General features: G+C 38.7%; 1 protein-coding gene across 1 annotated transcript in view; it reads right to left on the minus strand.

Moving 5' to 3' along the window:
• Window positions 1-25756, minus strand: part of LOC103772756 (DNA mismatch repair protein Msh3-like) — a gene marked incomplete at its 5' end in the record, with an annotated part of 50324 nt that overhangs the window by 13105 nt on the left and 11463 nt on the right. Inside the window, 6 exons of the mRNA XM_008940099.1 lie at window positions 10016-10173; window positions 15096-15210; window positions 18526-18633; window positions 20497-20613; window positions 21945-22009; window positions 24824-24992. Of these exons, the coding sequence (XP_008938347.1) occupies window positions 10016-10173; window positions 15096-15210; window positions 18526-18633; window positions 20497-20613; window positions 21945-22009; window positions 24824-24992 (732 nt within the window). The remainder of the gene's footprint in view (window positions 1-10015; window positions 10174-15095; window positions 15211-18525; window positions 18634-20496; window positions 20614-21944; window positions 22010-24823; window positions 24993-25756) is intronic.

The raw sequence follows: 25756 nt of genomic DNA on the forward strand, positions 1-25756 counted from the left end.
GCCTGCAGACTGCCCTGACAAACACTGCTGTCACCTCAAGACTAGAATTTCATAGCCTAGATTCTCGTGATAAAGGTATGAAGAAGCTGGCTAGCTGAATCTTCATGCAGGTTTTCTGATTTAACTGGTATTTCTAGGACAGACAGGAAGACTAATCTTCATAATCCTATCCTGTAAGCCTCAAAGAAATCAATAAAGCTTACTAAAGCAATAAATGGAAGGAAGGAATTTTGTTTGATAACTGGTCTTTTGAGTTATGAACAACAAAGTTTGATTGTGATATAAAAATGAGAGGCTAGATGCTATTCTGGCAAAATACTTTGTTATTCTTTGTCATAAAAGACAATTACTTACTAAGTACGTGAATGCACAAAACCTGTGCCAGTCCAGCCCAATGATCTAAACTGATTTTGAAGGTTGTGGTCAGCACAAGAATTCTGGAAAATGCACGGAAACCCTAAAACGGTAATGATGCAGTAACTTCAGGGAAAGATTCTTCAGTAGATTTTAAAAAAAAAAAAAAAAAAAAAAAAAGTTGGTGATTATGTAATCTGTCATGTATAATTCCAATTAACTTACATTTTGTTTAAGATTTATTATGAAACAAAATCAATGTAGATCTCCTCAAGGGGTGAAAAGCAATGCTATCACACCCAACCCATGAAACACAAGACTAACAATAAGATGTGACAGACCCAGTATAAAAGCTCTTCAAGTCCCTTCTGCACACTAGTAACCATCTTGAAGTATCATCAGCATGCTGCCCGCTCAGCAACCAAGGTTATATACACTGAGTAGCTTTGGATGGAGGATGTCTGTTTCTTTATTGTGCTTGGTGAAATGACTACATAGGAAGAGACTTCTAATGATGAACTCTTCTAAACCATTTTCAGACAAGTGAGTTCCTGGGCAGCATCTTTACAAATACAGCTTCTCTGTGAACTGAGCAAGGTGTAAGTAGTAAAGAATAGAACAAGCTGCATTGTGGTCATAAACTGCCCTCTTTTTCAACTTGAGCTCACATACTGCTGTGCAAATAGCACTGTTTCTGCAGTGAAGCTCTGAAGTAATAGTGCTTGTTACTTACTGTCTCAATACAAATGTTTTCCTGCTCTGTCCTGCTCTTGTGCAGTTCCCTTCTACCAACCATTTGCTAAAACTGGAATGAAACTATGTGCAATATTATTTGCCTACTACAAAAAGCTGAGAAGTTTTTTGCCACCAGCAGTTATATCAATGGAACATTAATTGCCATTAATATTTATGAGCACTACCTTGTTTTTATTCTTAAGATTTCAGATTTCAATTTATTGTGAAAAGCACTTGGAAAACATCTTTCACTCAACTTCCACTCTGATAGAAACATTCTCTTTTTCCCACTTTACATATCCATCCTGTGCTTTCTGATTTTCTCAAGATTTCTTACTAAACGCACTCTAAGAAGGCTTGGAATATTTTAATTTGCTAAAGTAAACTATGCAATTTTAAATACATTTCAAATTTGAATGATGGTGACATTCCAGTGAAACAAAGAAAAAAAACAAACACCCAAAATTGAGTGCCCAAATGTTTGCAGGTATTAACACAATATTTGCTTTCCATCATGATTTTTAATCATGGTGAAATTTGTAATGATGCCATAAATATGTACATTTTATCCAGTTAAAAAAAAACCACTGTGTTTGCCTTGAAAGAAAATGGTGTGGTTTGTCTACTAGTTCCTTTCGGCTCCACACACTCTTAAAAAACAGTAATATCATTTTGTCAAGTTGTCAGAATTAAATTGCTATTGAAGCACTTGGGGAGGTAACATCAGCAATCTAGTGTGAGATGCAATCTTTTTAAAAATCAACTCCACCATTTAGTGATCAGATAATCAGACATTTTGAATAAAACATACAGAAAAAAACCATTGTGGTATGTCTGATGCACAGCCTTTAAAGAAACACAGGTTAATAAGGGCTGAGTTCTGAGGGTTTTTAGTTTACTTTGAAGAAATCCTTCATCCCTAAATTGTCCTCTAAGCTTTAAGAGCATTTCTTTCCAGATTATCATCTCACATCTTCTAGACCATACCAAAACACAAGGTAAGCATTAGTGACCTTAGAGCAACTTCAGGTATTCCTAAAGGTCCCTTGTATCAAATGTAAGAATTTGCCACAATTAGTCATAGTTCTGCCTTTGTGATATATACTGGTAGTATAAACTTGTTCTTTTATACAGGAGAGGAATATGCCGGTGAGAAGCTGACCTGTTAGTGTTTCCACCTTGGCAGAGGAATAACCATGCTCTGCTGTGCACAGTAAGAGGACTTCACAGGAAGACCATATTATGTACACACTCTCCTCAGTCCTCTGCATCTCCAGTTTGTGCTCTGCAGCTGGTCATCATGCCATTGACAGTACAAGAGATTTTTTTCTGGCATAAGGAAAACAAAATAAATGAAAAAGTAGAGTACACCAATGGGAAAAAGATCTCTTGCACACCCCCTGCAGAAACAGAGATACCTGCAGTCCTTGCAGGGGTTATGGGAAACAGGCCAAGGGCTCCATGCATCCTGCATTCTTGTACAAGCCTAGAGAGGCACAGCAACAAACTTTCCCCTCTGTGTGAAAATGACCTTATAGGCCACAAACTTTCTGGCCCATGAATCCTGTCAGGTGACAACAACCAAGACAGAAATAACATGAGTGAAAGGATCCATGACAGCTGTGATAATTTAGTATAAGAAATGTGACTTTGGGATATGTAAATGCCCTTTCCTCTTCCATCTTCGTGGAGCTGATTGCACATGACTGATGTGGGTCTTTCTGCTCACAGGACAGTGGAAATAAGGAGTGCCAGTCAGATCAGTCAAGCAGGCATTAAAATACTGGGGGTTTTTTTGATAGAACATCAACCTCTCTCCCCATGTAAGTGTGCAGCTCTCACAAGTGGAACGGACCACACTGGATTTGTGCATTTCAGGATCAGATGAAGATAACACCTGAACAATGGCAGAGCAGATGCTAAGAGGCAGCAAGGGGAGTACAGCCACCAGCTGGCAGAACAGCATGATGTTACCCACTCAGAGGGACTCTATGATGAAATGCCTTGGCCTTGAAAGCAGCTTCCTACTGACAAAAAGAGACAATCTCACCAGTCTCATCACATTAAGCCAGGTATATGTATAAATAATGCCATCTCTTCTTTAAACTGGAATGCATAAGTTGACTGTCTGCCCTGTGCACAGGGTTGAAAATACACATGGTCACTTTGTCTGATGAACTGAGAAGATAGAATAAGCTTCCTTTCTATTTCATCTATTCTCCTTCTTCAAAGAGAAGGAAGAATTATCCAGTGGGCACTAGCAGGGTGCCTTGAAGACAGAGTGCCACTCTGTCAGAAGAAAGCGGGCTCAACCAGAATAAAAAAGCAAGGGTGGAGTGACATGCTGATCTGAGACTGATGGGTGGAACCTTGCTCACTGACACCCCCATGGCAAACTGAGTAATGGATGCACCTGTGAAGTCTTCTCAAGGGTAGATACAGTTTGTTTGTAGGTGTTTTGCTAGACTCCAGAAATGGGCATGTGAAGGGGTAAGCAGGGTCCAGTCTACTGCATCACCACAAGCAACAGCCATGAGGACACAGCTGATGGTCACATGGGTAGGCCCTGAAATGCAATTTTCAACAGTAGGAGCTGATTGTCAGTTGGCAGGTCTCTCAGTAGCACTGTCATCCCCTGTAGCAATCAAAATTCCTTCCCTTTACTGAACCATTGCTAACTCAGAGTCACCACTCCTTGGCAAGGTTCATGGCTGGAACTGGGTCTTGGCTGCTGGTCTTGAAACAAAATCACCTAAGGCCAGTGGCAAGGAGGATGAAAATCCCTCATTATTTCAGTGCTGGATGAGGCTGGCAGCTCTCAAACAATGCAGAAAACACCCTTTCCTTTCCTCTGCCTCCTCCCTCCCCTTATACACCTAAAGATCACAAAAGCTGAATTTAATTTCCTGTGTATGAAAGGCAATGAGGTAGGTCTTTGTGCTGGGATCTGAAGACTGTCTTCAGAGACACCTTTAAGAAGCACAGGCTGAACCTGATGCACTCTTTCAGTTTCCACATCTGGGAATACAAGCAGACCACATGCACACCAGGGACACGTGCAAGTATCTCAGCAGGACACGCAGCTTATGCTGAATCAACCAGAAGCATCAGGTCAGTGCATGATGGGAACAACTTAAAATCAGAGGGCCTAATTTGTACAGCTCTACAACTTTGTTACGTCAAACACACCTGTAAGGATCAGCTGCCTGAAGATTTTTGCTCTCTCGTTTTAATTGAATAAGAACTATTACTTATGTTGAAACTCATGATAGAAGGAAGACAGACAAGAAAATACTAAAGCAGCTATGTAACTTGAACTCTGAAAGAGATAAATTCAGGATTCCACTTGTGGCCAGGTCTGTCTGAAAGACCCTATATATAGACATCTAATACAAGCTTGTAATACAAAAACTATAGACTCTGCAGTTAGGACTGCCCTCCATGTTAAAAGTACATTAAAATCATCTGTTATCAAGATAATATGTAGGACAAAATTCTGTACACCTAAACACAGACCATGCAATGTGCAGAGACTATACCAAGACAATTGCCTTGAAGGGCAGGGAACTGCATGTCTTACATGAAGTGAAAGAATCAAACTTAGAATTTATACTAAGAAACCATAAACAGCAAGGTAACTCTTTCAAGAGAGATGAAGTGCGTAAGAAGATAACCTACACGTATTTACTGGTGTTTCTATTTATTCCTTCAACCTTTAAGCACGTGGCATGCTCAGCGTACTGTATTAGTTCGGACAACTGAACCTGCACCACACTATTGTATACCAAATTTGTTTGAAGGTGTAAGACCTCACTGGAAGTTCCATATCACCATATTGTGACTGTGCATAGTAATGTCTGACCACTGAAGTGGAACAGCTTTTATTGCAGCACAAGAGAAAGTCAGGCAGGTAAGTGCTCTAGGAAGTAAATTCTTCATCTCTTTGTTATTACCTGGAGTTGATAGGAATAGGTTCCTTCACAGTATTCTTTCTAAGGGTAGCTTGTGATTTGAACAATTTCATTCTTAACATCTTGAATACAAGGCATTCAGTAATTTGAACTACTAATTAGCTGTTTATTTGAACATATTTTACCTTCTGGTTGTTCTAATATTGTCTCTCTCTATCTCAAGTTTAAAAATTGATCTTCCTGAAGAGCTACTGGTGACCTACAGGAAGAAGGCTGAAGTCTTCTACCTGTAAGAAATTATATCAATAATTGATTTTAAGTGGGACTTCTTTAAAGATCAGCAGTCCTGAGCCACTAAACATCACCTCTTCTGAACACATGATCAGATCAAGAGCATTTCTTTCATAGTTCCTCCATATGTGTGTCCACACTTGCTTTGTCTTTCTGCACAAACACAAAGGGAAACTTTATATTCACCTCAATGTCTGAATATCTGTATTAGAAGAAATAGCAGAAACAGAAGTTTAACTGAAAGAAAAAATCGAACCCCTTTACTGCAAGGAATAACTTAGACAGAAATTTTCAAACATCAGATAATTACTCAAATTCCCATTAAACATCAATACAGATTGGGTGCTGACCTTTCCAAAACTCTCTTAAAATTCTTAAGTATAATGACACTAAGTTAAATTCTCTAAGCACAAGTTGCATGACAATGTTATCCCCTACTGAAGAAGGAACAAAAAAAAAAAAAAAAAAAAGATGAAAATATCAACCAGCAGAACATCCTCAAAATATTGTGTACTCCCATGACTTTACACAGACATCCCTTAATTAACGGGCAAAGCATACAGTCTCAAAAGTAGTTACTATTTTTTGTACAAAAATGTTTTATACATACACTGACTCAAAAAAAAAGAACTTAAGTATGGAATTTCAAGTGAGAAATTTAAAATACATTAATAATACAATATAGAAATCTACTCACAAAATGATCTTAAATAAATATACAGAAATACAGAGAATGATTTAATATCATTTTAGCTGATATGAAGCTGGCACCACCTAACAATAAATCAAACTTTTTACTTATTTCACAACTTCTAGCACACCCTTCCCAGGATTGGGAACAAAGAATAGCAATGGAAATAGCAAGGTAGTTATTACACATCATAAATGGTGAGACTGGGAGAGTCCACAGGAGCATTCAGAGACTTCCTTAAGAAGTGATTAAAACAAGAAGCATACTGTAGGAAGTTACTCTTGCTTCTTCCTCCTCCCTCCCAAGTTTTCCATTTACAGACTTGTAACAGAGTATCTGGGCTTTGGGGCATTATTTAATGCAAGATTCTCTGCCTTTCCCCCTCTTTAAGGTGAGGTCATCACCACTACTCTGAAATGTCTGGATTAGCTTTAGCACTGTATTGTGTCTATACACACAGTAATAAAGATGAATCATTCCTATTTTTACTGTACCTGTAAACCAAACAACTGCACCTTTAAAAATGTTCTAATATAATGTAGTATTTAAAGTCAATTTAGATAAGCTATAATACACAAATACTAAATATATCCAAAGGAATAACCACAGTAGCAACCTTTCAATTTCCATGGAAACCCTACTCAGAACACCAGATACAAACCCTAGACAAACCTTAATGTCTTAAACCTATATAAATTCACACTTCAAAGATGCAGTCTACAAACAAAAAAGAGACTGCAGTATGAAGTACCAATATTTAAAAAAATTTAGCAAGCAACAGAACTGCTGATGCTCCTGATGCACAGAACTCTTCACAGAGTCAGCCCATAAAGCATCCCTCACAGCAGGGTTGCTATGCTAATAGCAGCATACAGAAAACAACACACCATGGCAGTGATGAAAATAACTTGGAAACTGACATCTTCCCATAGAATGTTTTTAAAAGGTTAAAAATATACCAAAGCTCCCAACAACAAAAAAATGACAAAATTTAAAAATTGCTTTTTCCAGCAAGACACTTGTGGCCTGGTGTGATGGTGCAGAAAGGACATCTGCACAGCTGTTATCCTATTAAAAAAAAAAAAAGCATAACAACCCACAAAAAAAGCCCCCCAGACAAAATACAGAGGAAGAAAACCCAACAAAAAGGCAAAATAGAGGGCCAGTTAAGGGACAATCTCTGATCTCTTCAAGCTCACTCCCTATCAGAAGGAAGTTCTTGGCCAAAGGTTAGACTTTAGAAATGCACATTCAGCCAAGAAGAGCATTAAAGAACAACGTAAGACATGCCATGCGGCAGCTGATTTTATTGTTTTTCTCCTCCAAACAGGCATTAAAAAACTGTTACAAAGGTAACTTCCTAGGACTAAGAAATACCCTGCCTATAACACCACATTAACCTGACTACCTGGATTTGGTACTTTAAGACCTTTTCCAGAACCCTGAAAAAAAAACACAAGCCCATAAACCCCTAACACTACTTCCTGGACAGTCTCTGTACACCTTGAACCTCTGAGTTGCAGAATCTTGTAAGTCACTCCTCTTCTCATTGGAGAGGGTGAAGTTCATGATTTGTAGAAGGTGAAAATGAAGCAGGAACTAGGTGGAGGCCAGGCTGGGTAGTAAAGACCACTTTGTGGCTACTGCCAATCAAACAGCAGGACAGAAAAGAGCACTGACAACTCACCCACTCGGGGAGCATGGGTGTCATTACTTGGATGTGTAGATTAAGGAAAGCCCCAGTGTTCCACAGGTTGAAGCAAAATCATGATGCAAGTATTCTGCTAAACATTTATGAGGAAAGCTATGACTGGGTCAAGATCCAATATCCTGTAACCACATCACAAACAGCTAATGCCTGTTCCAACAGTACAATCCAGTCCCTCAAATTACACTGCACAGAAGACAGTTTACAGACAGGATGCACAGAAAAGCAGTTCCACTGACACTCTCCTACAAATTGAAGGGGCCATCCTGGATTTCTGAAGGAATGCAATACATAAACTCAGGGATTTTTGGTTCCCGTCAACCTTTTAACTAATGCGTGACTGCTTCTATCTCAAGAACATATTTTCCTTTTCTCCTGGAATAATATTGAGCCAATTAGTTGACTCTTAGTTGCCACTGCACTCACATGAATTTAAGTAATTCTTTAGTATATCCACCTTGTGTTTGACACATTTCATATCAAATGAACTATCACAGAACGGTTTGGGTTGGAAGGGACTTTAAAAATACTCTAGTACCAAAACCCTTGCCACAGGCAGGGACACCTCCAAATAGACCAGGTTGTACAAAGCCCCATCCAATCTGGCCTTAATACTTCCAGGGAGGAGGCATCAACATTTCCTCTGAGCTTCAAAATCTTACTCAGATTGGGTAGGGGGGCATAGGAGGGAAGAAATCAGTCCTCTCTGTTAGAATGTGACTGGGCTGCAAATTAAGTGGTCTAAAAACTGACAGCCAGTTAATACTGTAGACATAATCTACATCTGTCTAGCTTGAAATCTAAAAGTCTAAGTTTCACCTTCAACCACACTACCTTAGCAGAACAGATGTGAAAAGAAGCCATAATGTGGAGAAAAGCTAAATGGAATCAGAGATATCCACTGATGAGCAGGTGGAACTCAGATACATCAGTTTCTGTTTTCACACTATGGAGGACAGAAACCAACTGGTTCACTTTCTAGGGGGCACACAATAAATTGGCACTCCCATTGACCGTGTCACTCCATTTTCTTTACCAAAAAAAAAAAAATCCTGTTGCAATGACAGTCAAATAATAGCTGAGGAAAGCGGGTACTAAGCTTGAGGGTAACAGACTTATATGTGCATGGTTATCAAGTCAGTGTGGACACAACTGAAGTACTCTTCAGTTCACCTACAAAACACAGAGGAATACAGAAATAATCTTCAAATTGTCAGTAACACTGTAAAGGGTTTTTTTTTTTATGTAAAGTAAATCAGGTCTTGTATATCTCCATGTCCCCTGGAGAAATGCTCATCCAATCAGCCAGTCAATTACTTTCAACACAGGGTAGTCAGCTCCAATTAATTTTGGAAAGATAATACAAATTGTTTTCTAATTTGTTCAACTGCTTAGCACTGAAGTGCATCAAAGCACGATTTCATTCGTTCCTGTCCTGACAGTGAGGCATAAGAACACAACGTCTTTGTATGACAAAGCAATCTCTGATGAGCAATATTCAGATTCTCAGCTAAAAGTTAACTCTGAAATGCACACTGCCATCACAGAACTAGAATTACAGGAAAGACAGTTCTACCATGGGTACATTACTGTTGTGGAAATCATTATAATCATGAATAATTATCCTTCTCAAAAGCTACCCGGAACACAGAACTTTCACTGATCAAAAAACAGATTAAAGAAAAAGGGGAAAAAACAGCTGGAAAATCCTTGGTAATATTAGATCACAAAATACAAAAGTTTTGACTGTTGATAATCTTGTTGATAGTGCACTATCAGCACTATCTTAAAAATGAGACTACATGAAATGAAATGCCATTATTCATTCTTTAAAAGCCATCGAGTAAAGTGTTTTCAAGATTGATAGTACAGGAAGGATAGTAAACAGAATATATGCAGCCCCAAATTCTTGGTCTCAGACATTCTGAGTATACACAACTGCACTGCACATCAGAAACAGTAACATGATTTTTAGAAGTGACAGCACTCATTTTAAGGGAAGTATAATTTCACTATCACCCAGCAGAATAAATTTGGCTGAGATGTCCATTCAGGCAGATGGACTTGGATATCTGGATCTTAATCAAGACAGACACATTAACATTCTTATCCTTTAAAGATTCAAAGATTCCAAACCAAGTCCTACAGCTTACCAGAAAAATAAGAATCAAAACCTAACCACCAATGCATGTGTTTAAAGTGAAAAAGGAAACTTCAAGTATAAATTTTAAAGTCCTACATGAAAACTGAAATTATATTTTGATACACACACACACTCTGCCCAATAATATTTTTGCAAACACACAGCAAGCTTTGAAAGGTTACCTGGTAAAAATACCATCCACAATACCAATTGTTGACTCCTCTGCAGGAACGTAAGAGCCAATTTGTGCCATGACTGTGATCAATGCAACTTGCTTTATATAGGAGCTCTTTCCTCCCATGTTGGGTCCAGTTATTATCATCACCCTTTCACCATCTCCCTGGAAACAAAACAGTTGTCAAATACGTTGTCCCACACATAGTGCTTTTGTAAGACAGTCAGGTATGTGTATGTGTTTAGAGGGATATAGGACATGTCCTCAGGACTAAACATTGTGTTTCTATGTGAACAGCTTCCTTCATTCTTGGAGTTCATTGTGTTCACTTGACATTATGAAGACTCAGATGTAAATCTTCCCAATACCTCTCCAGGTTGGTGAGAGAGAAGCAACACAATCCGGACAGGGTGAGGGAGAACCTTCCCTTTCCTCCTTCAAGGAGCCAAGAAAACACTCCAAGAACTTTCTGTTCAATTTTATTTGGAAAAAGGGAGAAGTTTATAAGCTTTCAACATAGCCAGTACTGTCTTTAGTTTGGTTGTGATACAGATTCCTCTCCAGTTGGAGTTTTCACTGCCAAATGAGGAGAAGATTTGGCAGACAAAGACCTGACCTAGATTTTATATCTATTCAAAATTGCTTGCCTTGGTACAGCATACGCACATTCGAAGAGACTGGCTACAACAAGAAATTAAGACATTGCTGAGTCTGGCCATACCTGACTGCAGCACAGATACTGCAAGCACACTGTATCCAGCCTCTAATCAGTGCATCTAACCACTGAAAGCATATGGAAAATGAAATCAGATGTGAGAGCTCGTCTCTGCTCTAAGACCCTCTATGGTACTGCTACAAGTCTATGGCTCCAGAATAAAACTGTTCCTCTGGTGCAAGACAACTACTAACACAAAATTAAAACTCATCAGTGAATCTATAAAGCTTCCCCATAGCCTGAATCAAGACTAGGAAATTAAGTTATGCAACGACTTCAGGCAACTAGACTTCTTTCTACTGGGTACAATACAGTGAAATTCAACAACTGATGAACTACCCAGAAGTCAGCATATTGCACTGCCCCATGGGAGGGGCATGAAAGAAAAGATAAATTGTACATAATGAACACTAGCCATGCTACTTAGGAAACCTGGAACTGATGAGGCACTGTGACAACACCACCAACAAAAAAATCTCCACAGAACAAACCTCACGATCTTTAAATATTCATTTTTCCACTGGGCTTTCATTGTGTTAACAGGGAGGCAACTAAAATTCAGATAGGACTGTCACACGCCATAATCCAGATCATATAGAACACACATGCCATCAGTATTTACTATATGTAAAAAGCTGTTTAGCTTCTGCCAAGATACATCTGCAGCAACCCTGGCCATAAGAAAATCATAATAAAGGCAAAATCCAGAAAATGCCAGTATCAGGAATAAAGGATGGATGTAATAAAATGAGTACGATTATATGGTAACAAAATTCATAACATTCTGGTCCCACAGGTATAGTTTCAATACTGCTACTAAAACCTTATCAGGACCACCATTTGGCTCAACACAACAGAATTTATAGATACTTTAAACCAGAATGAATTAACCTGTTAAAATTCACAAATTTCTTGCATGTGTTGAGGTTCCCTCCAGGGTCCCTCCAACCATGCTGTTAGACTGGTGGCTCGTTTGCAAAGCCAGCTTTCAGAAAGAACATATGCTGTAACATCAGACCAAAGAACCCATCTGCCTTCACAATTGCATGCAACCATAAGCTAACATCTTACTGGAATTCATGGCTGAAGTTAAAAGTACTAAAAGAATCCATGAATATTTGCAGAGGAGAGAGGGAATGAAAGAATAAGGCATTTATTTCAGGGCACTGCAAGAAAGCTTTTCCTAAAGTTAGATATGCAACAACATTTCAGCTGAAAACATGACAGGAAATGCATTTTCCAGCTGATTCAAACATATCACTTTAATACTGGAGGCATTTTAATAAACTGGGTTCCCATCCACTTCTCAAAAAAGAGCTAACTCAAACCAGCAGTAGATGCAAAAGTGATTCTACCATGACTACTTGGTTTTGTAATATTCAGTATTTAGAAAGTCAGCATAAGAATGGGACTAGCAAAGGAAAGTGCATGGTGATTACTGAATGAAATGCTGAATTTTTTGCAAATGCCATCTGTCACTTGTTTGGAGTTGACAAACAATTTTGAAAACATTCCCTGAAATATTGCACAATATCTGTATCATTGTTCAGTATAGAACAACACTTAAAAATATCTCCCCCAAAATAAAATTTGAATAGTGCTTATCACAGCAATGCTCCACACTGACATCTGTTTCAGATCTTTCCTCTATTTACTGTATGAAAAGGCAGTTAAATATTTCAGGTTGCAAAGCTGCAAACGTGTCTTTTATATCCATTAAGAACAGATGTGTAGTATTTAAAAACATATCATAGAATCACAGAGCATTTTGGGTTGGAAGGGACCACTGAAGGGCATCTAGTCCAACCCTCATACAATGGACATCTTCAGATGGGTAGAGCAGGCTGCTTAGAACCCTCTCCAGCCTACCCTAGAATGTTTCCAGGGATGGGGCATCTACCACCTCTCTGGGCAACCTGTGCAAGTGTTTTAAAACCCTTAGTGTAAAACATTTATACCTCATATATTAGTCTAAATTTTCCCTATTTTAGTCTAAAACCATCACCCCATATCCTATCGCAAGAGGTCCTGCTAAAAAGATTGTGCCCACCTTTCTTACAGGTCTCCTTTAAGTACTGAAAGGCCACAATAAGGTGTCCCCAGAGCCTCTTCTCTGGGCTGAATGACCCCAAATCTCTTCTCAACTCTTTTTCATAGCAGAGGTGTTCCATTCCTCTGATCATTTTTATGGCCCACCTCTGGACCTGCTCCAAGGGTCCATCCATGTCTTTCCTGCACTGAGGACTCCAAAGCTGGACACAGGACTCCAAGTGGGGTCTCACCAGAGCAGAGGGTCAGAATCACCTCCCTTGGCCTGTTGGCCACATGTTTTTTGATGCAGCCCAGCATGTGGTTGGTCTGTGTTCTGGGCTGTGAACACCTGTTGCCGGCTCGTGTCCAGCTTCTCACCCCCGAGGCTCCCCAAGGCCTTCACTGCAGGGCTGCTCTCAACTCCTTCATCCTCCAGCCTGTATTGGTATTGGGTATTGCCCGAACACAGATGCAGGACCTTGCACTTGGCCTTGTTGAACCTCATGAGGTTCATACAGGCCCAGTTCTCGAGCTTGTCCAGGTCCCTCTAGATGGTATCCTGTCCCTCAAGTATGTCAAACACTCAGCTTAGTGTCATCTGCAGACTTGCTGAAGGTGCACTTGATCTCACTGTCTGTGCTATTGGTGAAGATATTAAACTTTAACACTGGTCCTAGTATGAACTCCTGAGGGACATCACTTGTCACCAGCCTCCATCTGGACATTGAGCCATTGACTGCTACACCCTGGATGTGACCACCCAAACAATTCCTTATTCACTGAACAGTCCACCCATCATATTGATCTCCCTTCAATTTAGACAGAAGGATGCTGTGGGGGAGAGTGTCAAAGGCCTTACAGATGTCTAGATAGATGACACCCATAGCTCTTCCCTCGTCCACTGATGCAGTCACGTCATCACAGAAGGCTACTAAATAGGCATCAGGTAGATAGACTGGTAGAATCAGAATCCTTTTGGATGGAGGAGACCTTTAAGATGATCAAGTCCAACCACTTACTCAGCACTGCAAAGCCACTCTAAACCAAGTCCCTCAGCACAGATGTCTAGATAGATGACACCCATAGCTCTTCCCTCGTCCACTGATGCAGTCACGTCATCACAGAAGGCTACTAAATAGGCATCAGGTAGATAGACTGGTAGAATCAGAATCCTTTTGGATGGAGGAGACCTTTAAGATGATCAAGTCCAACCACTTACTCAGCACTGCAAAGCCACTCTAAACCAAGTCCCTCAGCACCACATCTACACATCTTTTAAATACTTCCAGGAATGGTGACTCCACCATTTTCATGGGCAGCCTGCTCCAGGGCTTGACAGACCTTTCTGTGAAGAAATTTCTCCTAATATCCAACCTCTGCCTCCCCTGGCACAACTAAAGCATATTTCCTCTTGTGCTATCACTTGTTAATCAGAAACAGAGACCGACCCCCACCTGGCTCCAACCTCCTTTAACGAAGTTGTAGAGGGTGATAAAGTCTCCACTCAGCCTCCTTTTCTCCACACTAAACAACCCCTATCCCCTCAGCTGCTCCTTGAAAAACTTATTCTTTAAACCCTTCACCATCTTCACTGCCCTTCTCTGGACATACTCCAGCACCTCAATGTCCTTCCTGGAGTGAGTGGTCCAAAACCCAACTCAGTTCTGAGATGTGGCCTCATGTATTTAACACAAAATGCCTAAAGGACATTAATTTAATGGAAAGATTTTAGTTCTTCAGGAAAAAAAAAAAGGAGGAAACAAAAAAAAATATGCTAAATGCCCAATATATTTAACAGAAATAAAGCTGCCTCCAAGTCTGTTTTGTCAGATTATGGAAGGCTGCATGAAATTAATACTTCCAGAAAGAAAGGAGACTACACAGTAGAGAAATACCTGAATAAAATCTGAGCTATCCTAGAATTAATCTGAAAAACTCATTTTGTAGCATGTTACACAGAAAATTAAGTTGTTGCTATTTTGTACATTAAAAAACCTCCACAAATCTGAGACAAAGTTATGACAAAATACTACTCCTTCTGATGACACTGTTAAAAAAATCCTTTACTTATTAATTTGTTTTTCAAAATTAGCCATTTAAGTTTCATGTTCCTAATTTTGGGATCACTTCTATTTTTTATGCCACAAAGAGAACATCTGGCTGCAAGGTATCAGAAAAAGGACAATACCAACATGGTCACATTGAGCAACAGCTCTTTGAAATGCAATCAAGCAGACAGTTGTATCATTAAATTATTTATTTTAACTTCCTGGCCAAGAAACAAATGCCAGATTCCTCCTCTTGAATTATTTTGAAGCTCAAATAGTATCTCAATACTTACTGAAAGGTTAGTGGTATTTGGAACATACTGATCCTGCTCCCCCAGCAGTACATCAATCACAGGGTGCCTCCCATTTTTTATAATTATTTCTTGACGACTATCTTGCAGAATCGGTCTGCGAAAAGAGACATTCATTTAAATGTTTAAACTCTTTAAGAACTACAAAATGAACAAACAATACAAAACTCCCAAACTGGAGGGGGTAGCAGAATGTGCACCACTGTACCAACTTCTGCAAAGTGCCACCTTTCAAAGATACATTTCATATTCTCAAAATGATCTTGCTGGCAAACTGCCCCACGCTGTTACTGCATTAAGTGTTAACTGGAGCATGGGGAGTACAGAACATTGTCCAACTAAGTATATTACAACTGGTGACACATTAAACCACACAAACCAAAGACTACAGTATGACAGAGCTGTAACTCTCCTATTAACTTTAGCAGCTCTCATGACCTGACAGCCACTCCCAAACATATGTTACAGCCAAACAGATACAAAGCTCCTTCTATAGACAGTTACTAAGTTGAAACACTGAAAGGACAGCACCTTTTCAAAAATTACTATGTAAACCAGATCAATACTACTTACTTACTTCTCTCACCTCCAAACTATGTAAAAAGTTTTGTCTCAAATGCTTCCACCTTAGCTACAAACTTGTTTACGTATCTACTAATATAACATGTATAATTCTGTGCTACATATCTCCATGTCTGAAAAGCTCCATCTCAAAGAGCTGTATTTTTTTCACAGAATAACAAAATGCAGAAAGAGCATGTTCCACTGAATTATGGCTATGGTTTCTTTTTGTTCTATGCAACCTAGGTTTGCTTTTTCACCATAAACTGCAGTGCAGCATTCAATGGAGAGGTAAATGTTGTTTCACATCTCAGCAACATTTTCCTACACTAGCAGTACAATCACTGAAGTAAGAGCAGCAACTTAAGAAAGTGGCAGCAGCTGAGCAAAAGACAATACTGGAATAAAGCCACTGAATTTTTTGACTGGAAATTAACTAGCACATTGTGTGGACTTTAGTGGGAAAACAAGATGTGAGGATTGTGATTTTTCTTGGGCTGAAGAATGAGGATGCAATTTGAAAGGAAAATGGAGAAAAAATTAAATGGCCTATTAGGAATACAAGACACTGGGGGAACCAATGCAAGCTGATAATGGTGTGGGTTTTTTAGCATTAAGGGTATTTCCATCAGTAGTACAGCTGAAATGAAACTAATAGAGACAGAGATTTAGGCCTTGGGGACAAAGAAAATAAACTTCACTCTCCACCTGCTGGATGGGAAAGTTGTTTGGAGCTGTAATACGATGGTCCATAAAGGGAGGAGCACATACCTAGAAGCACTTCCTCCTCCACCTCTCTACTTTGCATGCAAGAGAGGGAGATGACAGCTGAACTGTCCTTTTGCTATTTTATAATTCTGCCCTCCTCTTTGGAAATAATTCCCTTTTTCTAACTGCTTAAGCCTCCTTTCACTTAACTGTAAGACAGGATGTGGCTTCAGGATGCCATGAGCTTTGCTGACCAACTGACCTGTTTTCAGACAATGGGGCCCACAAAAGGAGGGCCTCAGCCACACTCATTCAAAAGGTCTTCTCTGCCCTTTGTTCCCAGAATCAGACAATCATCTGTCATGCAGTAGGAGAATAATAATTTTTTACAAAATCTAAATTGCCCTGGAATGCATAACATGTCCTTTAGTCAGGTACTACCTTTTCAACAGCATTCCTAAAACAAACTCACAGTCTGCCAAGTAGATACTCAAACGTCAGGTAATGATCTCTGGATTACCTAACCATCATCTTTAGGTATCTAACTGCTGCCTGAAAGCCCTGATGTTGTGCACCTTCCATGTAAAGGATGTGTCTCCCAATACAGGGGTCCTGAGACACCTCCAAACTGTAAGAAGTGCTTACCTCTCTTCAACAACTGTGTGGAGCACCTGTTCTCCTGACTTCATGACTCATTTACATGCTTCAGGTAGGGTGGTATAAAACAATCCTCACTTCATCAAGAAACATTAATCTGAATTACTTAAATTAGTAACATTGCAGTCTCATCTTTCCTTTAGTAGCCCACCAAAATTAATTATTGACATCTTACTTGCAGCTGAAGATTCACTGAGAAGCCTCTTCCCTGCCAGTTTATAAGCTCTAAGCCACTCTTTAGAATTCAGCAAATTATTTAAACACTGCACAGTGATTTAATCAGATTTCAATTTGTTTCTCATCTGAGTATAGAGAAATAAGTGAGCAATTACATTCAAAGAGATCTTGGTACAGGCACACAAGATCCCAAGAGTCAAGAAGTGATCAATATTATCTTTAATGCTGTATAAAAACAGAAGCACATGTAAGTTGATTTCCCTTCATCTATACAGATTTAATACACGTCTTGCCTTATTTCCACAGCTTCCAAATGTTACTGATTCATATGGTTATTCCTAATCAATTGTCTGAGCACTTACAGTCTGACCCCACAATGACAACATTTAAAAAGTTACACACAGCACTTTTCAAAAGAGAGTATGTGGACTGTTTGGCAGTGGGAATGGCTGAGGACTGAAAATCAACAGCCCTTGCATGGGTGCCTACCTTAGACATCAGAAACAGTAAGTGGTGGCCCTTGGACAGCACTTAGCAAGCTCAAGAAGTGGCTCAGTGAGTGTCCAGCTCCCCTGGGGACAGAGGTATGGAGGAAGGTACCCAGTGAGACTGACTGTGTGGGTGCAAGAGACATGGTCTCGTAAGGGGAGGAAGACCTGAGTTGCAGGGTGTAGAGGGTCAGGAGCTAGCTATGGATCACCCTCTGGCAAGGCAGGATTTGGTGGTTCATGTCTCTCCAACAAAGACAGCAGGGGTAACAGCCTCAGCACCACCAGAGTCTCAGGCAGTGGTGCCCAGTGTGCACGTGTGGGTCTTGGCAGAGGGAGATGCCCAGCTCATCAGATCCAACACATGATCCTAGGTGAGGCATCATCACTGTCCTGGAAGCTGGCACTAACAGTTACCTATTATTTACCTGAAATACATCTTTGAAACATACCTCATGCATCTTAGAATCCTAGATATTAAAAAATACAAATTCAGACCTTTCTGAAGAAAGAAAGGAAAAAAAAAAAAGAGGAGAAAAAGAATTTCCACGCAAAGTCTAGCATAGTTTACATATATGTGAGGTATCACATACTAGACTCAGGTCAAACAATAGATAAACTTAATGTGTCCAATCTGAACTGCAATGTTTACAGATTTGCATCAGACAGAAGTGTTGCTTTGGAAAATCAGATTAAGTTGAAACTACTGTAAACAGTTTTAATAATGCATTTTATCATAACAGACATTAAAATCAAATTTACTTTAAATACTCTCTTACGATTCCCTATAAAATCCTAAGTAAAAATTAAGAATTTATTACCTGCAATAGTCTCCTTGTTTGGCCACCTGGGCCAATGAGAACAGACAGTCGACAGTTGCTAGGTGACCGATTGCTTTAGACACAGGGTGATAATGTTCACTAAAATGGCTATAGAAAAACAGGGAAAAATAATAGGAGGAAGAAAAAAAGAATAATTTCATACAGATACAAATGTACTGTCAAAATATACCCCATGAATGTTTCTTACAGGGCTCCAATGGTCTTTAAATTACTCTGAATTCAAACCTCCCAGTAGTGCATTAAGTTTCAATAGGAGGACGCCATCGTAATCAACATGGACTTCATGCTCCCACTGTAACAGTGAATTATTTTTAAGCACAAAAAAAGCCGTCAAAATTAAATTCATTAGGTAGTACATAAAGGGTCTACAGTTGATACCTGCTGCCTAAATGAGGTCTATAAAAATGCCACTGTTTATCACAGTGGCAACTGCATCCCAACTTCCAATTCACTTCAACTGTAAGTTACAGTAAAAAACAAAAAAACACACAAAAACCTAAAATGTGGTATCTACAACAGAAAATTCAAGAATTCATTTCCCATTTTTAGTATTGCTTCCCCCAGTACAACAATGACATTACCCAATTTTCCGTAGAATCCTTGAGAATTAATTTTTTTCCTCTCCCTCAAAGATACAACACAGAATATAAAACCAGCAGGGGACCAAAATTTAACAAATAAAAAGATAGATGAACTGATGAAGAAAAAAAGCACTTCCTTCCTACACAGGTCTTTCCCTGTTGTATGCTGCTACCCTACAACACTACTGAAAACAGCAAAGTGAACAGGAAAAGCAGCATATCTAAGTGAAGAAAAGTTAAAATAGGTCTGCTCAAAACTTCATAGCTCGTATAGGGATAACAAATTATTTAACAGAACTATTTTTAGAGTATTGCAAAGGCACCACATCTGCAGAAGCGTGAGCTGGAATACTTCTCTAGTTTCTACCAAATACACAGAATTGCTGGATTCCTACTAAAAGTCAAACCTTGGCATCAGGTATGTCCAGTGACACAACTTCAGAAGAAACGTTTTAAGTTTTTGTAGAGGGAGGAAAGGCATAAGTGAAATGGAGCCAAATACAATTGTGTGACATGGAGGACAATTTCAGTAGGTTTGTAACTCATGGAAATAAAATAACCAGATACCTGAAAAATTAAAGGTATTCAGAAATTTGAGTAGTATTTTTTTTTAAACTCCCTTTTTAAAGATTCTTTGGCTAAACAGTCAAATAACTCCATTCAAAACTCTGATCTGAGACAAAGAAATCTCCCATGCCTGTTGTAAGGGACAATAACATTCCCATTACTTTCTAGCAGACTCACAGTCAGTCACAGGGTTAGCATATAAAATACAAGGCTGTGGAGAATCATACTCAAGTGTGATTCTCCACAGCACCCTGAAAATTCCTCACTCAAAAACTGTAAGTTAGACTGCAGTTGTGCTTAATTTATTAGTATGTAGTAATGGCACACTTAACAGTAAAGCCATACTCTATTTCAATTAATGTGAAAAGTGAATTTGTTTAGCTTGTATAATTTTTTTTTTTTCATTTCACTTATATTGTACTTCAATAACAAAACTACTAGATTCAGTTTCACCCATTTGCAGTCAGTCGTACTTTCAGGTTGTTAATGATGTGAAAATTTCAAATTCTGAGAGCTACTGTATATATTTATTAGTGTATTTTCATCAGAATTTTAACATCTAGAGGAATCACTGCTGGTCTCAGGACAGTCTGCAAAGGTCTTGCCTTCAAGTGCTTTAAACTGAAGAACAGTATTTTAACGGATTATCTTTACAGTTGTGGGCAACTGAATTAGAAACTTTTTTTTTTAAGAGAAACATCTTTTTTTTGTTCCATTCTTATAGCAAAAAAAAAAAAAAAAATCAATGACAAACCAAACAGACCAAACAATGATAAAAACTGACTCTCTTTTCTAAACTCACTCTAAAAAGTTTAGCCATTCAGCACTGCAGTCAAGGACTAGCTGCTCCCGGAGCTGATTCAGATGTCTGTAATTTTCTATAATAAAAGGAGCGTGGAAACGGCTGACAGCTTTTGTGCTGGAAGAGAGAGAAAAGCCAAATAGGAAATCAAGGTTACTAAGCAATCAGTTACACCATGTACATGCAAAATTGAATTAGTTTTCTTACTCTCTATAAGTCTTGAAAATGGATGTTAAAAAACATATGTTCTTTTAATGTGTTATCAAACTCTGTTGATACCAATGATCTTTATTGTGAGTAGAGTGATTGGTGACTGCACCACTGCTCATTCAGAAGACTTTTGAAATGTTTTTCACAATGTAGCATATATGACTGAAGTTTATATATTTCTCAAAATTCTGTTCAGCAATATGCTGCACAAATGGATGACTTTTCTGCGACTGATTACATATACAATGGACTCCAAGAAAAAATTTTCACTTTAAACAGAAAAACTTCATGATAAGACTGAGATAAATTTAGTAAGCACAGACTATCTTGCTTGTTTCCATTTGAGGCATTTTCATTAAAGGCTCACTTTGGCACTCCAAGGCATTCTTTTACAAAATCCAGATTAGCTGTAATTTGCTTTTTATTATCTTAACTCTGTGTCTAATCTGTACACTTTTAGTATCAAATTCTTGCATAGGGGAATAGAACATCACTTCAGAGTTCACCTTGATTATGCCTGTTTCTGGTGTGAGGTATCTGTGCTCATGCATTTTACACAGGGCCTTGTAAAGGACACAGCATTTACATGGACTCTACACACTGTAATATTAAGATATCCAACTCACTTAATAACAAGACACATGATTGAAAAGAAAAAAGAGCCCACTATGTAAATCAGTCCATCTCTGTTCACCTACTGGAAAAGTATTCAAAACTGTCTAAAATCATATAGCACTAAGTACCAAAGCAAGCAACACTTGTTGGTATAAGTAAATAAAATGACATTTTAAATACACCAAGTTTATTGATGAGTACAAACAGATATCTGTACAGCTACCTTTACCCTTCTGAATAAAATAAGAACAGTCAAAATTCTGCAAAAGATTTGCATGTACCAACTATAGGCACAACTGAATCAAGACCACAGTTTTGACACCAGTACACCTACTTTGAAAGATTAAGCAAGTAATACAGTGCATCAAGTATCTAAGACATAAAAAACCAAAATACTTTATGATATCAACTTTTTTTTCAGTTAGATTTTGTTTGCTTTTAAATAAAACTTCTTATGGCAATAAATCAGCATAATAATTTCGGTTCATTGGCTTTCAGTTTAAAAAAAATGAACACCAACACATGATGCAATAAGTATACATAATTATTTGTAATATAAAAATTCTCTCTTTTTTTTTCCTTACATATTAAAATAAAACAAACTTCAAAGACATTTTACATACCTACTAATCATGACCCAGTCAGATGGCACAGATGATTTATGGGAATTCTTGACTTCAATCAGAAACTAAAATAAACAGAAATGCGATATTACACATCATGGGAAGTTAGGCAGACCACAGAACAATAAACACCAGGTATCAACAAATCTTTATACATCAGAGGAAAATGATATTCAGCCTAAAGAGACTGAGCAGACCAGAAACTAATGCCCTTTTTCCCCCAGAAATGAGGATTATGGCTTACGTGTTTTCCATCAAAAGAGCAACTCCTATCCTGAGCTGTTCTTGTGCCTTACCATGTTGCTGCCCTATCTCTTCTCTTCTATTCCTCCATGCACTAACACTCTCTCCTCAGCTCCTTCTTATCAAGCCACAACCAGACTAAGGACATAGCACTGCAGTTCTTAATTCACCTAAGATGCTTTTCAAATATTTGGTACTGCAGAAACCCTGAAATAGTATAGCAACACACGAAATGAGATGATGTCTTAAACTGGGTAGAAGCAGAGATCTGCAAAGATTTGAAAGGAAGCCATCTGCTGCTGCCGCTACTGGTATTGATGATGTGTTGGTATTACAGTTTTTTCTGAAGTTCAGCTCAAAACAATTAAACATGCTGTGTTTATGAAAGGAAGATACAAAATAGTACCACATTTGTGTCTATGCTGGATACCCAACTGAGCTCAAAACAGTCTAGATTAACACAGCCAGTTCAGTTTCTTGGTTTGTTTGCGTGGTTAGTGAGAAACAAGCAGAGAGGGTGCAATCTTCTTCAGAACAACAAAAGCATTTGTTTTTCCAGATCTTAGCCCTAATAGATAAATAATTGCAGTATTAAATAATCTAGGACTAAAGTACTGTTTATGCAATGCAAGAAGCAAATATTTACCAAACATAGCAATTTCTCTCTAAATCTTGACTGCAATGCTATTATTACATGGACAGCTTTCTGTCCTGTTTAGCGCACACTATGAATTACATGAGAGGTCTGGAAACAAAAGACAAGATACATCCGGGTGTAACCTCACATTTTGGGAGGGATACATGTCAACTGGATCTTCACCAGAACTCTTAATAGGAATTTAATAAATTTAAGTTAACAAACTACAGGGTGAGTCTGAAAATCCAACCACATATTCAGAATCATGGGTTTAGGGCACACACAGAGGATCAAGTAGTTTTGGGGGGGTTTTTTTGTTGTTGTTTTTTTTTTTTTTTTCCTTGAAGAGTTTTCTGGCAGCTTCCTTCTCTTTCAGAACTAGCAAACCATAAACGTGCTTCTGCTTAGGTCTGTTGTAGTATTCAAACACTTCTTCACAACTACCAGAGCACTTGAGGAACATAAGAAGAATATACCACACAGATCTGAGGAAGAGCTGAACTCAAAGAGACTCTTGTTACGACTCTGCTCTGGTCTTCCCACACAATTCCCTTTCCATTACTTCCATTCCTTTAGAGCCTTCCTTTCCTCACTGATCATCTTCTCTGACCCCTCTTTGCACTGCCTCTTTTAATGACTCTGAGACACCCATATCAGATGTAATTAAATTACAGCTGTCCCTGACCTCTGCAGCTACTTTCACAAATATACCAAAATAGATCTCTCTGCCTCCAATGGTTTCCAAGCCATTCCCTGCTACAAAGGCTTCCTCTCTTAAAAGCATGTGAAGTGACTGCTGGTTTCTAAAACTCTCCTGTCCAGTTCACATCTGACTACTTCCTCAGATGCTTTCCTCTCTTGGATCAGTTCTGTTCTCCTTTGTTTCACACAGGCATCATCATCCACCTCTTACTCCAGCCTCTGTAAGAGAAACCTTTCAAGTCATGGTTCTTCCCTTTCTGACACACTACTCAAGCACACACTTCCATGTTTCCTCTCGTATTTCAGCATCCAAGTTAACAGCCTGCCCAACACTTTAGCCACGTTTCCTCTTCTCAGCTTCACCATCAAAAGAAGTATCTTCCTGACAGCAAATGCTGCTACCTCTAATTCACCCCTTCTCACGTTCTCTCTCACTTTCAGCATTGCCCGTCTGTTCCCTGCCGTGTCTTTTGGGTCTTTCTTAGCTTCCTAAGTCCTCAATGTGACAGTGACCTGCTTCCAGATCTTTCACTCCCTGTCCTCGCTGATACATCTCTATTACTCTCAACTCTCATTCAGTTTCCTGACTCCTTTCTTTTCCAAATTTTCAATAGAGTTTTTCCTGGGCTTCCTACTCTCAGTTCCCAAAGGACAATGCTAAACAATGATACCTCACTGCTCTTTTCAATTCCCCCACAAATCTGGCAGGACCTGTCATGTGCTGGTTTTTTTGCACTAAACTTCTCAGCTTGCTGGAGTATGGCCTGCCCACACTTTCACAGCATCCAGCAAACAAAAGCTCCACTCTGCAGTTACCGTTTCTGAGAATTAAAAGTAAAATAACATCTATCACTCTTTAATGCTGTTCCTTTTCTCTCCCATCTTTCAAATTACAGTCTTAATCAGTACTTACAAATCATTTTACCATCCTTTAAATTAATCTAATGCTATGCTTCCTGGTTCTCTGAGAGTATTACAGCACTTAAAAGCCACATAATTAACCTTGGAAGCATGCGGTTGTTTTTACATATACAAAAAAGCAAAGCATTACTGAACCAAATTCAACTGCACTAATGCATTTTTATTATTTAAATCACCAATATAATAGACTTAACAAAAAAAAAAGTGACACTGTCACAAAATTGTTCTTTAAAGTTGTACAAAAGATGGTAGTCAAGATGCGTCAATGACCTCATCAAGTATCATACTAAGCAAAGCGAGTTCTGGTTAAGCCCAGCCTCCAAGCTACCTTGTAGACAAGCAAAGGTACAGTCATACACAACAGATAGCATATTACCTCTTGTCCAGAAACTGTCACATACTCTGCTGAAGGATTCTTAATCTCTTTACGAATATCTGGCAGATGCAATTGGATTTTAGAAAGCACATCCTGGATCTCCTCCTTTTTCTTTCTGATAACAGGGAAGTCGGTAAGGTCCTTGAACAACTGGGTTTTGTCTCCAGTCCTGCCCATGAGAAGCATAAGACAAAATAACTGTAAGACTAAAGATACATTCTCCAATTCTACAGTCTGCATTCGTATTTTTATTTGTTATTCTCATTTAACACCAGCTTTATTCTCCTCTAAATACAACTTTTCTGTTACTTGGTCATAGTACAGTGCATTTACTGAAAGCTGTCATACACACTACAAAAATAGAAAGGCACTTTGTATATGAACTCTAAGAGGCTACACCAAGACAAAAGCCCCTCTCTAATGTGCTCAAAACCAATCTACTCCTGTTCTTTTCCACCCTATCACATCACACTCATTCTTTTATACCAAGCCCTGCTGACTTTTTTTTTTGTCATCTCTGAATGTGCATCCTGCAGCCCTGTTTGTTCTCCCTTGGTTGAGTAGAACAAGAAAAGGAAGCACAGGAAAGACCATTCCCTTCTGTCTCAATTCATATTTCTGAAATGTAATTAATGCCCCAACCTGGAGCAACTTGAGTGCCAACATCATTTTTATCACGAGCTTTACATCATTTTTGCAAAACATGGACACAGATTGTACAATTTTTTCACATATTTAGAATTTGGGCAGATTTTCACAAGGACTGCAAAGAAAAATCTCTTCCACAAGGCCTTCATCAAAGCAGAATGTCATCAGGCATAAAAGATGCCTCAGAGTAGCTTCCTTCTTTTATCAAGAAAAGATAAACCAGAGCATTTTTTAATACATGCAAAACAATGCTCTTTTCTAGTCTCTATGTCAGACAATGACAAT

The sequence above is a fragment of the Merops nubicus genome, unplaced genomic scaffold (assembly GCF_000691845.1).
Source record: "Merops nubicus isolate BGI_N331 unplaced genomic scaffold, ASM69184v1 scaffold19715, whole genome shotgun sequence".
Lineage (NCBI taxonomy): Eukaryota > Metazoa > Chordata > Aves > Coraciiformes > Meropidae > Merops > Merops nubicus.